General features: G+C 36.3%; 1 protein-coding gene across 1 annotated transcript in view; it reads left to right on the top strand.

The window, feature by feature from the left end:
• INTU (inturned planar cell polarity protein) overlaps positions 1–8,798 on the top strand; it is a gene marked incomplete at both ends in the record, with an annotated part of 39,106 nt that extends 30,308 nt beyond the window's left edge. The window contains 8 exons of the mRNA XM_079534290.1: positions 989–1,042; positions 2,235–2,297; positions 2,958–3,179; positions 3,665–4,087; positions 4,602–4,699; positions 5,050–5,239; positions 7,592–7,746; positions 8,687–8,798. Of these exons, the coding sequence (XP_079390416.1) occupies positions 989–1,042; positions 2,235–2,297; positions 2,958–3,179; positions 3,665–4,087; positions 4,602–4,699; positions 5,050–5,239; positions 7,592–7,746; positions 8,687–8,798 (1,317 nt within the window). The remainder of the gene's footprint in view (positions 1–988; positions 1,043–2,234; positions 2,298–2,957; positions 3,180–3,664; positions 4,088–4,601; positions 4,700–5,049; positions 5,240–7,591; positions 7,747–8,686) is intronic.
• Positions 8,799–14,708: the final 5,910 nt, after the last annotated feature.

The following is a 14,708-nucleotide window of genomic DNA, read 5'->3' as shown; positions in this document are numbered from 1 at the left end:
TTATAAAATGACAGGGTTTTAGGGGGATTTACAAAACAACTTATTTTAATATGCATGATATGAACATGGATTTACAGAATTATTTTAGGTCATCCACATCTGCAAGATTTTTTTTTCTAGACAAAGAGCAAATTTCTGGTAGATGAATGTAGTGAAGATGGTTTTTATTTGTGTATTCTCTGGAGAATACAAATGTTAGTTCTTTTGTTGGGCGGAAAGCCATTTGCATTTTAAGTGAGGAAAAAACTGAGATGTTGGGTACTTGCTGACTGCCAACAGTGTAGCTGACATTTCTGTTTGTGAAACTGGCTGTATTTCAATTAGAGTCAGCTTGTTTAAACAGCCCAGGGAACTTGTCATGGTGGGTTGTAGGTTCTTTTTATTAGTAGCGCATTTATGTCATGAACTTCAGCAGCTACTGACATGTTCTTTAAAGCAATGAATTTTTAGTAAAACTTGCATTAACCAACAGCTCCTGCATTAAGAGAAATGCACCCGCATAAAGCGGTTTCAGCAGGACAAAGATCATACGTTAGAAGGTTTGGGAAATTTCCTTAGAGGTAAAACCAATCCATTGTAGAAAAAGATTTTTCTAAAAACTCAGTTGGATATAGTAGCGTGGCAGATCTCAGTGTTGTCCCTTGCCTTCAAGGAGTAGTCTCTAGATTTCATGTTTTAAAACATACTGAAACTAAATGTGACATCTTTATATACAGCACAGTGGGTTCAGGAGGCATACAAGAAGAGACATTTTAGTTTTAAAGAAGAGGGAAATGCATGGCAATTGGATATCTTTTTTTTCATCTGATGAGTTGGGGTGTTCTTGATATTTAATATTGCTGTTAAAAAGTATGTGCTTTTTTTGTCCATTCAACTTTGTACTTGTGAATTCTAATCCCCTGAGATTGGCCAGAAAAAGTGAATTATGCTTTTACTGTAAATTAGTGTGCTAAAAACCTCTACTAAAATGTACTGCTTAATATTTCAGATAGAAATTGACACAGCACTGAGTGATCTTGAAGCAGCTGATTTTGCTGAACTGGTAAATATTTACTTTTGTTGTTTGCATTGCACAGTACTTCTTTGCCTTCCTCGTATTTGGTAGCTTAAGAAAAGCAGCAGTTAGTCAGCCATGCTTTGTAAGCAAGTGGGATTCAAAGCAAAAGTACACCGTGTTATTTCTGTTTTAAGATAGATTGATGTTCACCATTTTCTTTGTCCTGAATTTTTCTCAGTGGTTAATGTTATAACCATAACCATATTATAATCCTCTAGGATTAGTCACTGAGTAAACATGATTCACTGTAATTTAAGTCCATGGATTGTCTACAAGGACACTTCTAATCTCAACAAATTTGTTGGTTGTTGTTTTTTTTGTTTTTTTTTTTTTTTGTATAAGTAACTGTCTCCTTCCCAAGTAATTGTGAATACTACAAAATGTTTCAGTGGAGCACTGAGAACTTAACTTACCAGTTTGAATGAAGCAATTACAAGTTATACTTAATCTCAAAGGAGAAAATAGTAATTTACTTGACCATATGCTTTGTACTTGGTGAACAGGAAGGTGAGATGTAAATGCACTGAAATCTTGTTCAGGTAATTGCTGATGATAAAAATACAAGTTAGGTAGACATACAGTCAGTCTTTCAAAACAAATTTTAAAAAATGGTACCAACCAGACTGGATAAATATTTTCAGAAGAGGTTGGTTCCAAGTTGTATTTTATTGCAAATAAATGGATTGCACCCAATAATTCAAAATGCTCTATCTCCACATAAAGTTAGTCTTACTACTCTGAAAGCAATGAGTAGCTAAACTCAGAGACTACTGAGCAGGCATATTTGGGGTAAAATGCAAAAAACTAGTAAAAATGCTTTGACTTGGAAGTTTTGCTCAATGAGGGCCTCTGGTGTCAGTACTTATGCTTCGGTTTGCTGTAAGAATTAGCATCTCTTGAAAAGTTTGTTTATGGACAGGTAAGCGCTGGATGAGAAATCTGAGCATCTTATTTTGAGCTGAAAACTATAGTGACATGAAAATTTATAACGTAGACTAAAACTTTGTATTCGATTTAACCGCCTGAAATATTCTTATTAATGCCATTTTGATGCCCTATTGATATAAGTGGTCAAAAATGAAAATATGAAATAATACTGATTGACTGGAATTAGTTTCCTTGTATTCACTCTGTAAAATAAAAAGCCTGAACTAAAAATTCATGCTTTTGTTCACAGTCTGAAGATTACTACAACATCAGAAGATTATATATGATTATGGGCTCTTGTCTCTTCTACAAGGTAGTATTACCGATTAAGGCGTACAGGTTAGGAAAACAAATCATTTTAAAAATCCTGTCATGCAGAATTCTTCAGAATCTCACAAATAAGATAAATGTATGTTTGCTTTACACATGAAATTCTAGTGACACATCAAAAACACTAACAAAAACATCAACAAACAGATCATGAAGTGATACCTGTTATACGATCAATAAAGCCAAAATATTTGTTTGAAGCTGTCTTATGGAAATTCTGTTGCATGTGATGTAAGAATCAAGGAACGACAGTAATACGAGATGGAAGACTCACTTGAATTGATTGGGAATATTCTAACAGGATTTTTCTTTGCATTGCAGTTATTTAATAAAGATGACAGCCAGTCAACCATCTCTCTTTGATCTGTCTTCAAATCAAGGATTTGACAAATTGGATTGCCAGCTTTTTCAGTTTGGCCTTAATTGTAAATTTATCTATCTTATTAAATGTATGTAGTGTATTGGACAGTGTAAAGACAGTGGAAGATAACACCTTTTGCTTTAAGGAAACTGTCATGCAATTGATCTTTATACCAGTAGTATTATGAGAGTAAATTGTCAGCACAGTGTTTGGGTTTTGTTTGTTTGTTTTTTGTCAACAAGTTTCTTACTGAATACGCTTCCTTTTCTGTGTTCAATTAAGGGTTACTTGATTGGCAATCACTTGCCAAAGGAAGATCTCATTGATATAGGTTTATATAGCCAGCACTATTGTCTGTTACCCTTGGCAGCAGAACAGAAGATCGGTCAGTTAGTGATATGGCGGGAAGTATTTCCACAGCATCATATCCAGCCATGTGAAGTGTCAAATTTTACAGGATACACTGAACCCGAAGCAAGATACTTCTTATTGATAGTTGGCTTGGTAAGTACCAAATTATGTGTACCCCTTTTTGTATGTTCTGTTCTATTATTGTGTTTTGCCTGTTGTTCAGCAGGATCATAAATGTCCACGTGTTAACTTAGTAATTTTAGAAAATACTCATATTTTATTTGTTTCGTGGGACGTTATTTCTTAGGTAGTAGAATTATTTGTATCTTGTTTTTTTATACTTTTCCACTTCAGTTGGAAATGTTTTACTTTAATGATCCTGTATTTTCAGGTAACTCACTGAAGAAATGTTTTTTAAAAGCACTGTTTTTTGTCTAATATCTGATGAGTATGTAGGCCATAGCTTACATTTGCGTGATAACTTAGATAATGTGAAAGGAAAAAGGAAAAACTGCTCTGGGGAGGAGGAAGGGCTTCTAAATATAGTACTGTTTTTTGTCCAAGCATCTGGTGAGATATAATACAGTAAACAGGGTATTTTAAATCAAAGGCTAATGTTGCTACCTCCGTGTTTACAGAGACACTTTATGCTGTGTGTTCTGCTAGAGGCAGGAGGCTGTGCATCAAAAGCCATTGGGAATCCAGGACCAGACTGTATATATGTAGACCAAGTTAAAGCCACTATACTTCAGCTGGAAGGTATAGATGCCAGCATTGAGGAGAGGCTAGATTCTCCTTCCGTTCCACCTTTATCTTGTGCTGACTGGTTCCTGCCTACAACACGTGACAAGCTGGAGAGCTTAACCACCTCACCTATCCTAAGTAAGATACAAAATGCTTCTAGAACAGAAACTGCTCCAGCAAGCAAAAGGACTCTGTTTGGTGACTCTTCCTTAACAACACGTAAGCCAAGTCCTACAAGAAACAGTGGAGGACCCGACCATGGTAATGAAGCTCCTGCAGAAGATGAAAGCAATAATCAACACTCTCTAGCAGATCAGGTCTGAGAACAGAACAGGTTTTGGTGGGCTTGGGGAAGAGGCAGTTCTTACCCAAATTCACTAACTTAAGCAAAAGTCCCAAAGCAGAGCTGAATAAAATGTCAAGAGCCCCTGAATTCAGTAGAAGATACTTGAGTTGCTTTGGGAAACTTTGAGACAGGCGCCCAGCTGTCACATTTTTATTTGGATTACCGTTGCTTCTAAATATTTGGTTTTCAGCTGACTAAATTGGGGACAGCTGTGTTGGAATTAGAGTAAGTAATTGGAGAATAGCCCCAAAATAATAATGATGTAAACAAAAGCAATAAGGACAACTTGCTGTATGGTTGTACAACTGCTTCTTCTAATCAATTTTGGCTAGAAATAGCCTAAAATACATTTTACATTAATTGATGTGACTGGGGCTTCTCAAAGCAATACGTTATTTTTATTTTAAATAGGTAATTTCTTTCTTTAATTCTATTCTTTCCTTAGCAATATTTTCTGTTAGTTCACCCATCTACTTGTTTTTCAGGTTGCTAGAAAAAAACATACCCTACCAAATCCATTTCATTTAGGAAACCTTAAGAAGAATTTGTCAGAGATGGACATGGAACTTTTTAATACTATCAAGTAAGAAATTGTTATTGTTTTTAAATAGTGTTTCACTTTAGAAGTCATACATGCATGTTTTTTAAGCTTTAGGGTTTGTTGGTTTGGTTTTTTTTTTTTTTCAAAAGTTTTGTGAGAATTTTTGAGAGCACAAGTTCAATAGCTAACTGCACTTACGTGTTAAATTTTAATATAAGCAGTCCAAATGAGCAGATTTCCTTGATATAGAAACAAGCATCTTTCTAATGTCTTCATTTTAGTACTCCATTGCAGCTACCAGAAAAATGATTATAAGAATACTGTATATATTGTTTAACTGAAATTTCATTCAGATTTATTTGAATATTGAAATGATTATCCTATTTTTGAAGGTTGACATCTGGACCTGAGAATACCCTCTTTCACTATCTATCTTTGGAAACAATGCATGGAATCTTTATCACTCCAACTCACAAGGAAGTCGCACGGCTCGGGGGCTCCATCCACCCTCAGTTAATTGAGAATTTCCATCGTTGCTGTCTTTCAATTCGTTCAGTTTTTCAGCAGTCCATGGTGAAAGAAGTATGTGAGCTTTATCTTCAGTCTTTATCTCTATGTTCTCAATTTATTATTTCAATATTGTTTTCATGTCTTTCTTTAGAAAGTTCACTAGCAGGCAATTATTTGGTTGTTTAAAAGCACTTGATTCTCTTACTGCTTTAACAGAGTAAATTGAACATCCAATTATGTATACATGTAACTATGGTTCAACCTGCCATTCCCTCCAAATAAATGCTCCATGTATTCAGTATGGTACTTTCCTGTTTGATTTTAGGGCTCTGTAACTTAGCACAAAGTTCTCACACATTGGGTTGAAATGTAGGAAGTAGCAAGAGAGGGTTGTTGGATTCTTTTAGTCATATTAATCCTATAAGGAAATTTCAGACTGTAGGAGAAAGTAAATGGATGCCCTCTCTTTGCACAGAAAACGTTTGATACGAGCAGTGCCAATGCTCCCCTTGCTGCCCTGATGGTGTGTCTTAACATTGACCTCAAGAGAGCCTCTTCTGAAGCTGAGGGAATGTTTGTTCTCAGTGCCTTTGTTCTCTGTACTACTTGAGATAGCGTATACATTTGCCACCCACTGATGTCTCTGGTAGCTTTCTCACATTGATATCTGTCTGGTTATAATGATCAATTCTTTTTAATTATGCTGGCAAATAATCTCTTGGATTTTAGATTATGTGGGGCAGCACAACAGGTGAGCTTTTTTCTCTTCACAAGAAGTTCATGCCTTGCTCTAGCCTTGGGCTTAATCCTGGTCTCATCTGCCAGAGCTTCACTTGAGTATTTGGTATTTAGGAAAATTAAAAAAAAAAAAAAAAAAAAAAAAAGTAGGAGAAAAGAGGATAGATCTGATGTCAGCAGCTCTTCTGCCTTGAGCTTGATTATAGTTTTCTGTTTACTTCAAACGATCCATCCAAAGTAAATTGTAGTAACTGTGCAGAAATCTAAACAATAGCTATGAGAATCAATTTGAGGTGCTCAGATCAGATGTTTTGTGTTCAATACCTGCTTTGTCCAGAGTCTGGTTTGTAAATTCTGCAGTTGATTTTTACTGACACAAACGAATTAGGGTAGTATTTCATCCCTGCTAATTTTGTGACCTGTTTAGTTTCTTTGGGAAAAAAGGAAATAATTTAATATTATCACAAGTGGAATACTGTATACCACTTGCATTTTTTTTAGATCCCTAAGTGACAGTTCAAGTGCATTAAATAAGAAACGTGGAAGAACAGTACATATTGAATCAATGCAGTTTGCAAGTATCAGTATTATTTTTCTCTGTCTTTTCTTGAAGTTACTGAAGAAGTTATTTCTTTTTAGAGTGATGTCCCTCAAATTTTTTTTTATTTATTTTTTTTTTTAAAGTGTTAGGAAAAACAGCTTAATTTGGTGCATTATGCTGTCAGCACCATAAGATGCTGAGGTTAGGCTGAATAAGACATTGGCAGTGAGTCTTTTGTTCTGTGCACTTTGACAGATCTGGAAACCCAAAAGCAAGCAGAGAGAGTACAGAAATATTTCTTCTGATCAAATTGCCTTTGGTTAAAGTTGTTAAATAGGCAGCTTGTAGTTCAAACCAAAGATACCTGAGTAAACAAACCATTCGACTACTAACCGTAGTTCATAACAAGTGAAGAATGCATACTTCAAAGTGACAACTTCTGTTTTAGCAACAGCTGTGTCAGCACATGGTTTTCTGGGTTTTTCAGGTGTGTGTCTTTACCGTAAGCAGCAGCTAGGTTCATTGTGCCCTGAAAGTCAGAAATAATTGAACATGTGCTGCTGAACAAAGTTTCTTTTAGAGGAAAATCTGAGAAACCTATGTAAGCCAGCTTGTTAACTAAAAGTATTTTGACTCCAGAACTTCAAGGTAGTTTTTGTTAGTTGGCTTCAACAGTTAATGCTGTAATTGCCAGGTTGTATTAGGGCACAAGGAAAATGTAAAAGAATGAATAGAACTTCTTTTGAGTTCAGAGGGCTTGACAAAAAGAAAAAAAAATAGGCAAAAAATGTACTATTATATTGTTAGTTCAAAGGAAGAGATGCAAGCTTTAGCTGTTTTAACATAGTTTGTTGTTAATGAAGCTGCTTTAACTCAGATGTCCTAGTAAAAAGAATGCTGTTTGGCTAGACCAAAAAATCAAAGTGAGGAGAGCACTTCCAAATTGTGTAAAAATGTTAAAAATCCTGTTGATACTTAAGTAACAAAACTGAAGCAAAGAATCATGTAAGCAAAATAGGTTTATCTTCTATCTGGCTGTTTGACAGCAATGTCATTCAGCAGCTTCCTGAAGAAAGCATGTTAAAATTACATGTACTGATGTTTGCATTAAAAAATTTATCTATGCTTCACCAACTGTTTTACAGAAAAAGAAGAAAGCAGGCAGTAAAGTCTCAGAATTTAGTAGTACAGATGAAGACTTAGGTCCTGTAAGAGAACATGGAGTTTTGTTTGAGTGCTCTCCTGAGAACTGGAATGATCAGAAGAAACCACCACCAACACTGAGTTACTGGGTTGTGGGGTAAGTTTAAAGGCAGACAAATCTATTTCTCTCCAAACCTTCCATTTTGAGTATGCTTCTATCATATTAAAGAATATTTTTTTTCAATTGGGAAGATCAGATCCACTTACTGGTCTATCTGAGATGTTCTGGGGAAGGAGCATTCTTTCCTGGATTTGCTTTCTAAGTTCTGCTGTCAGCACAAATAATCTATTTACTGTGATGTCACATAATTTTAATTGAAACTTATTTGCGTGACAGAACAGTCTGCTGCCCTAGGTATTAAATATTAAAAATAAGAGCTTTTATTCAAAGTAATCATGTTTCATGAGAAAATAGTATGCATTATCACTTGACAATTCAGAACACTGCAAATAATTTAATTGTTTAAGACCAGGCCAGCAAGCCACATTCTGCAGCCATCACTTCTCACCAACCATATTCTGTGATGCTTAATATTTATCTGCAGTTAGCAGACAGTCACATTAGGATTATTAGTCAGTCAGCAGGATGACCAAGGACAGTCTGTTAATATTTACAGAGCTGTATGCTATAATGCTACATACAGTTATGCAAAGGTTTATTAACAGCTTTCCTATTTTAGTTCTTCCCCTCAAAGAGTCTGTTGGAGTGACACACAGGTTCATTGGAATGTACCTGCCAGGTTGTATTAAGTTTAAAAATGAGTAAATATGTAAATACTGCAGTTTGCTCCCACATAACCCAGTGCAAAAAAAAAAAAAAAGTAACATCAAATACATACTAAAAACATAAACTTGTTAAATAGGCTTGAGAAAACTGAAGAAAGAATAACCTACCTTAAGAATGTAACATATGAAAACAGTAAAATCATGCAGAAGGCCACAGAGATTTGCTAGTTGTATTATGCAGCAATTGCAAAAAGGCTAACACCTGTGATTTCTTATTTTTTGTGGGTTTTTTGTGTGTTCTTTTTCTTCAGGAGACTCTTCTTGCATCCAAAACCACAGGAGTTTTATGTTTGTTTCCATGACTCAGTTGCAGAAGTTGCTGTTGAGCTGGCCTTCAAGCTGTCCTTTGGCTTAGCTACATAGATGAACTTCCTGAATATTCAGCCATTCTTGTTCTCCTCTCTCAAAGCATTTAAGGGCAGTGAGAAATGAACTCAATTGAGATGCCTGCTGATGGCATACCTTTGAAATGCTTTTAAAACGGTAAATCTACCTTATGATTTGATACAGGTGAAACTTCAGAGCTGATTCTAATGACCTGATCAGTTGAATACTTAAAAAATTCCAGAGCACCGAAATTTTTGTATTTATCTATTGTCAAATTACTTATCCTAATTGTAACTTTATTATGTGAAAACCTCACATAATTAGTACATTCACTGCTGTTCACTGTCCAGTATTCAATGTAAAATGATACACTCAGATGTAAAATGATGTCCTCAAAGTGCTCTGTGAATATTTGGCAGTCACCGATAGGGAAAAGTAAATTTCCCAATTAATTAAAATTCTGTGCCTCTGAGCACGTGAAAAATACAGAAATATTTTCAGTAGTATCGTGTTAATCACAACAAAAAGAAACCTTTTAGAGGAATAATGATGTTTAGCCACCCAAAACTGATGGTGTAACATTTTTGCTAGTGCACACTGTTAGACACTTGAGACCTACAGCGACTGATGTTTTACTTGATTTCAGGACTTTTATCATAAGTAATGCTTACATTTGTTAAACAAAAACAGTTATGAAGCACATAAGAGGTGTGCTGAGGGTGATATTTTTGTTTAAGACCAATGCATGGATAGCTACTTTTGTATTATATTCATAATTTTATAATAAAAAATACATATTTTTAAAAGACCAGTACAGTGCTATTCTAATTTCTTTTAAAGTTATATATTTTCTTTTTGTTCATTTAAACAGTACTTGTTTGGCTAGATTTTCTATAATCTAATACTGGATACTGAAACAAATGTTAGGTTACACCTGTATGAGGTAAGAGAAGGAACGCTTGCAAATTCAGAAGGCTTCTACAGAATTCAGCTTTCCTACTAATTGCTGAAAGGTTTGTGGTAGACAAACTAGCTGCTCTGGTTGTATTTGTTTGTTTCTTTAGACAGTTTCACTGGAGGTCTAGTTTAAAATGTTTGATTTTCTTGGGTCCTTTTTTTTAGCCCCCATCAAGCACATTTAGATTTGGTTGCCTGCAAGGTGTCCACTCACATACTTTGTCAATAGTGCAATTGTTTTTTCTTTTGCTGCCTCTATTTGCTAACAGTGGGATGAAAAGAAAAAATATAAATGTATTTAGGAAATTAAATTCAGTTTTTTAGGTTCTCATGATCAAATGCTCGTTTCAACTAGTAAATTGCACTCAGAGTAATTCTAAACTGAGCCTTGAAATGCCTTTGACTGCTCACGCTTACTGGCTGATTCAAAACTTGGCTTGAATTGTTCAGGAGTTGCTTTCATTTCATAGAAGTCTTAAGCTATTTCATAGAAGTCTTAAGCTTGAAGTTTAAGTGTATGATGGAAGGTTTTGTTAATCAGCCCTTTCCAAAATTGATGGTTCCTTGATGACAACGTAACAGTTTGAGATGAGCAGAGCAGAGTTGCATCAGTAGTGCTTTCACATTTTCATTCTCCATCTATAAATTATCTGAGAGAATTCTGTGTTTGAATATGGAAAATATATGAACGCCTTTAAAAATGATCTAAAATAAGTTTGGAATGTTGTGTTTATTTCTAGATGAGAAAAGGAACCCGGGGATGGAGGGGGGGAAGCAATCATTGCAAATAGTGGACATGACAGCTAGGCCTAATTCATTTTGTTAATTTGTTTTAGATGGTTTTCTTTGTTTTGTTGTTTGGTGTTTTTTTTTTTCTGGGCACTTTGCTGCCAGTGTAGTGGGCTGATCTCAGTTGACTTAGTTGGGTTTGGTCATTGCAGAAAAAACAGTGAATATGTAGCATGTGTGGAAGTAAGAAGGACTGTAGGGGCTCCTTCAGTAGCAATCAGCTACAAGAGCTGCTCTGGAAGTAACGTCTCCTATTTTATTATGTTGGCCCATGACATCAGAGGTGGATGTTGATGGTACGGCGGTGAAGGTTGAACCTTCCCACCAATGTTCTTTTACACGTTGTTGCCACGCAACTGATGGCAACAGAGGAGCCCTGCCCCTAGGAGTCATTGAGAGCAGAGGAATGGTGTGCCCTGAGGTAACGCCCTGCTGCAAGGGACTGGGGAGCAGCTGTTGGCCTGGTGGAGCAGTGCCAAGCACCATGGTGGATGTGCAGAGCTGGTGGCTGCCCATCATGCAGGTGAAGCTGCTCCTGCAGCTGTAGGCCTCATCCAAGCAGTTCCAGGCAGACCAGCAGTGCAGGGTTATGGTCAACTGCTTTGTGCGCATCCAGACAGAACAAGGTACAGACCCAGCCATTCTGTTCTACCACTATGCTTAGGAAAACAAACAATTTCAGAAACCTCTCTGTAGCCACAGTGATGTCAAGCCAATTGCAGGCTGCTGGCGTTCAGAGGAGTGCTGCTAGATGGGGGGAGGAGGTAGGGAGAAGGGGCACTTCCATTCAGGATTCTTGTTGATCTGAAAAAAAAACCTGCAGCCACAAAGTCAGCATGCTTTTATGTGATGAAGCAGCAAAATTATGCTTAGTGATGGTTGTGGACATTTTCCTTCTGATGGTTTCTCAGAAGCAGCAGTTATTCAGTACACCCACATTGATATGGACGTAAGTGTACTCAGGAAAAGAAAGGAATACCTAGGCTTGATTTTTCTTTGTCCTTAAGGTGTCTTTGCCTTCACCCACAAGAAGATATTTAAGTGAAGTGCATGACTGTGCGTTACCAAGCTCAGTCTCACTGTTGCTCACCACTGCCCACCAGCACAGGTGGGAGCCAGGCACGGAGCAGGGGCAGTGATGGCAAAAAGCATATGCTTTTCTCATGGTTCACATAAGATTTCCTTCCTGTGTTAGCTCCTTGGCACCATTTAACTTAGTGCATTTACATTAGCATCCAGAGGAATCCTCTTTTTGATTTAGAAAAAGAATATCACCACAAAAACCCTGCAAAGTTTCTGGTGTGTATGAACCAGTTAGTTATTGTTTTAGTATGGAGTCAGAGCACCCCCTATGAAAGCTAACCGGTATAGCCAGGCTCCTTCTAGCAAAGGACACGGGTTAAAGAGTCGGATGCTCAGTGGTTTCTCTTGACAGTTTTTTCTGTATCCAGACTGCAGTTGATGCAGGTATCTCTACTCTTTGAGAGGTATAGAAGTTGATGAAAATTTATGGAAGTAAGGAAGCTGAAAGTGTTTCCCATTCCTCAGCATTTGCATTTATAGTTTCTTGTGCTAACACTGAATGCATGCATTTGTTGGTACACATCAGAATAAATCCAGATTTCTAGCACCAAATGCCTGAGAAATAGAAGACCTGAAAAGTAGTATTTCTAACTTTTGTTATACCTCATATAAGTAGAAACAGTAAAAGGAATGCTGTATAAAAAACTCCATGTAATACAAACTGTGGATGTTTATGTTAAGAATCCATTTCTTTTTCTGTAGGATTTTTTCGGTTCTGGCATGATGATTTGGTAAATGTTATATGCTGTTTTCTAACAGAGGCTCCAAACTATGCTTTCAAAGACAGGTACAAACAGATTTTCATGTTCAAAGTGGTTAAGTGGATAAAATGGTAAATAACTAACTTCTTGGTTCTGCTTCATAAACTCGCTAGATCGGGCCAAGAACTGTGCAGTTCTTTCTGTCAGCATGGTTGGTAATTCATGGTAGTGTGTTGATAACATTTCGTAATTGGCATATTTAAAAGTGAGCATGGTTTTCTGTATAGCTTATCGTTGAAGGTAATGAAGTCTGACTTTTTCACTTCTGTGATTAACAACTCTGTGAAGTGCATGTAAGTAACTGCTCATAACTGCAGTCAAAATTTTCAAAGTTATGTTCCAACACAGTGCTTTTGGTGCTAACTGACGGAATTATTAAGATATATACTGAAACTCTTAGATTCAGGTACCAATGTTTCTGTTCTTTGTTAAAAAAAATCCCAATTGCATTTTAGCAGTTACGATGGCACTAGCATGGATTCTAATCTCAAAAATGTTTATAGGTAATCCCACAAGTGAAATTAGAGCCGTTTTTATTCTAACATGGGAAGTTCTTGTGTTGTGTCCCTCAAGTGTGTCTGCCTTCAATCTTGATACTTTCCTTTGCATTACTTGCTTGCTATTGTTACTGCGCAACTGCCTGACAGAGCTCCTACATAGTAGAATATGCCATACATTATTGGAGTGTGTGCTGTTAATGTAGCTAAGTAATGGCCCTGTAAACTTATTTCTTGCTATACATAAAGCTAGAAACGTTTATGAATAGTTGAAAGATTTTGAGTCTAGTTTTGTACAAATGGAAGCAAAAAAGAAAGAAACAATGTTAAGTTACAGATCGAAATGCAAATTGTACTTTTGAGCTATGCTGTCTTACCTTGCACATTTGTTCACTTCAAGAGGGAAGTTCCTTAACGTGGATGGATTCTCACTGGGACGTAGAGATCAGCACTCAGGGAATTAATTGCAGGGAATCTTGATCCTGAAATATAAAGTGTTGATAATGAGATTTGAAAAATTATATCAAATGTATTCATATCTGAACAGAAAATAAGTTAATATTGTTTCATTTAGAAATCTGCTTTATCTGTGTATTTCTTAAGTTATCCATTTCACAATTTCTTTGATTGTGTTTTCATAATTTAAACAAAAGCCTGGGTTCTGTGCCACGGGCAATGTTTGTGCTGTGAGCTTTCCTGGTGTTGCTTCCCAGGAAGAATGTTGTCAGTCCTTAAGTTTGGATTGATCCCCTGCAAACTCCTCAGCTGTCCTTTTTCAATTGCAATCCCTTCATATGTAAAGAGTTTGAAGTTGCTGTTTTCTTTTTCTTGTTTGAGTGGAAAAAGTAAAACATGCATGAGATACATAAGTGTTTATAGTTCTTCAAATCTCCTTTCTGCCTTCTAGAAATATTTCCAGATGGCCTACATGTGTATGTGCTTGTGACTTAAAATTTAGAAACATTCCACAAATAGCATTCAAGATTAATTTCTTCAGAAGGCTATTTAACAAAGTAGCGTTATGCATTATTGAAGCTCAGGGACTTGGGATGCTTTCTTACATACTTGATGCAGGATAGGAAATCCAAAGTACAGTGGTGTGCGTGATTTTTGCTTGGCTGGATTGTCTTTTGAAGAAGATTACCACAAACTTAAGCTTGTGGGGAAGTAAAGTGCAAAGAACTGAAGAAAGCAGGCTTAATCAGCTCGCCAGGCACTGTTGGTACTGACACAATACAGGCACAGTTGAGCATCTTCAAATTGTAGCTGTCCCCTCCTGCTTGCTACGTGAACTAGATTGAAAAAACCAAACAACAAACCTGAATGCTGCCCTTTTTTTTTTTTTTTTTTTTTTTTAGCATTCTCATGTTTTTACATTATTGTGCTACTCAAAGACTTAACTTTTTTTTTTTTTAAATTTATTGGAGAACAGCTGCTTGATGGACTATTGATTACTGATCTGAATGTACATGCTGTAAAAACTGTTTCAGTATTATTAAAGGAAAAGAAAAGCTGTGAAATTTTAATAGCACTGAAACATTTCTAAGCTCCCTTGAGACTGGAGTGACCTCATTTAATTCTTAAGCCTTCTTTTTGCCCCGTAAAGAAGCACCAGAAGAAGGATCACAGCCTTTCTAATCTTAGCTGTTGGAACCAGCTAATAAGGCATTACATCAGATAAATGTTAGGTAAAGATTTCTCTTTTGCTGTAGGTGAAACAAGAAGAAAACATTCCTTAGTGTTCTTTACCAAAGAAAAGCACTTTGCTAGGCATCTGAGTTTCCTTTTCAGTATAGTGCAATAATGATTTCTTCTGATTATTTGGATGCAGAATGAGGAGAGGGAACCCATAAAGGTCC

The sequence above is a fragment of the Tetrao urogallus genome (assembly GCF_951394365.1).
Source record: "Tetrao urogallus genome assembly, chromosome: 4".
In the NCBI taxonomy this organism is placed as follows: domain Eukaryota; kingdom Metazoa; phylum Chordata; class Aves; order Galliformes; family Phasianidae; genus Tetrao; species Tetrao urogallus.
This window is presented reverse-complemented; position numbering and strand designations above follow the sequence as displayed.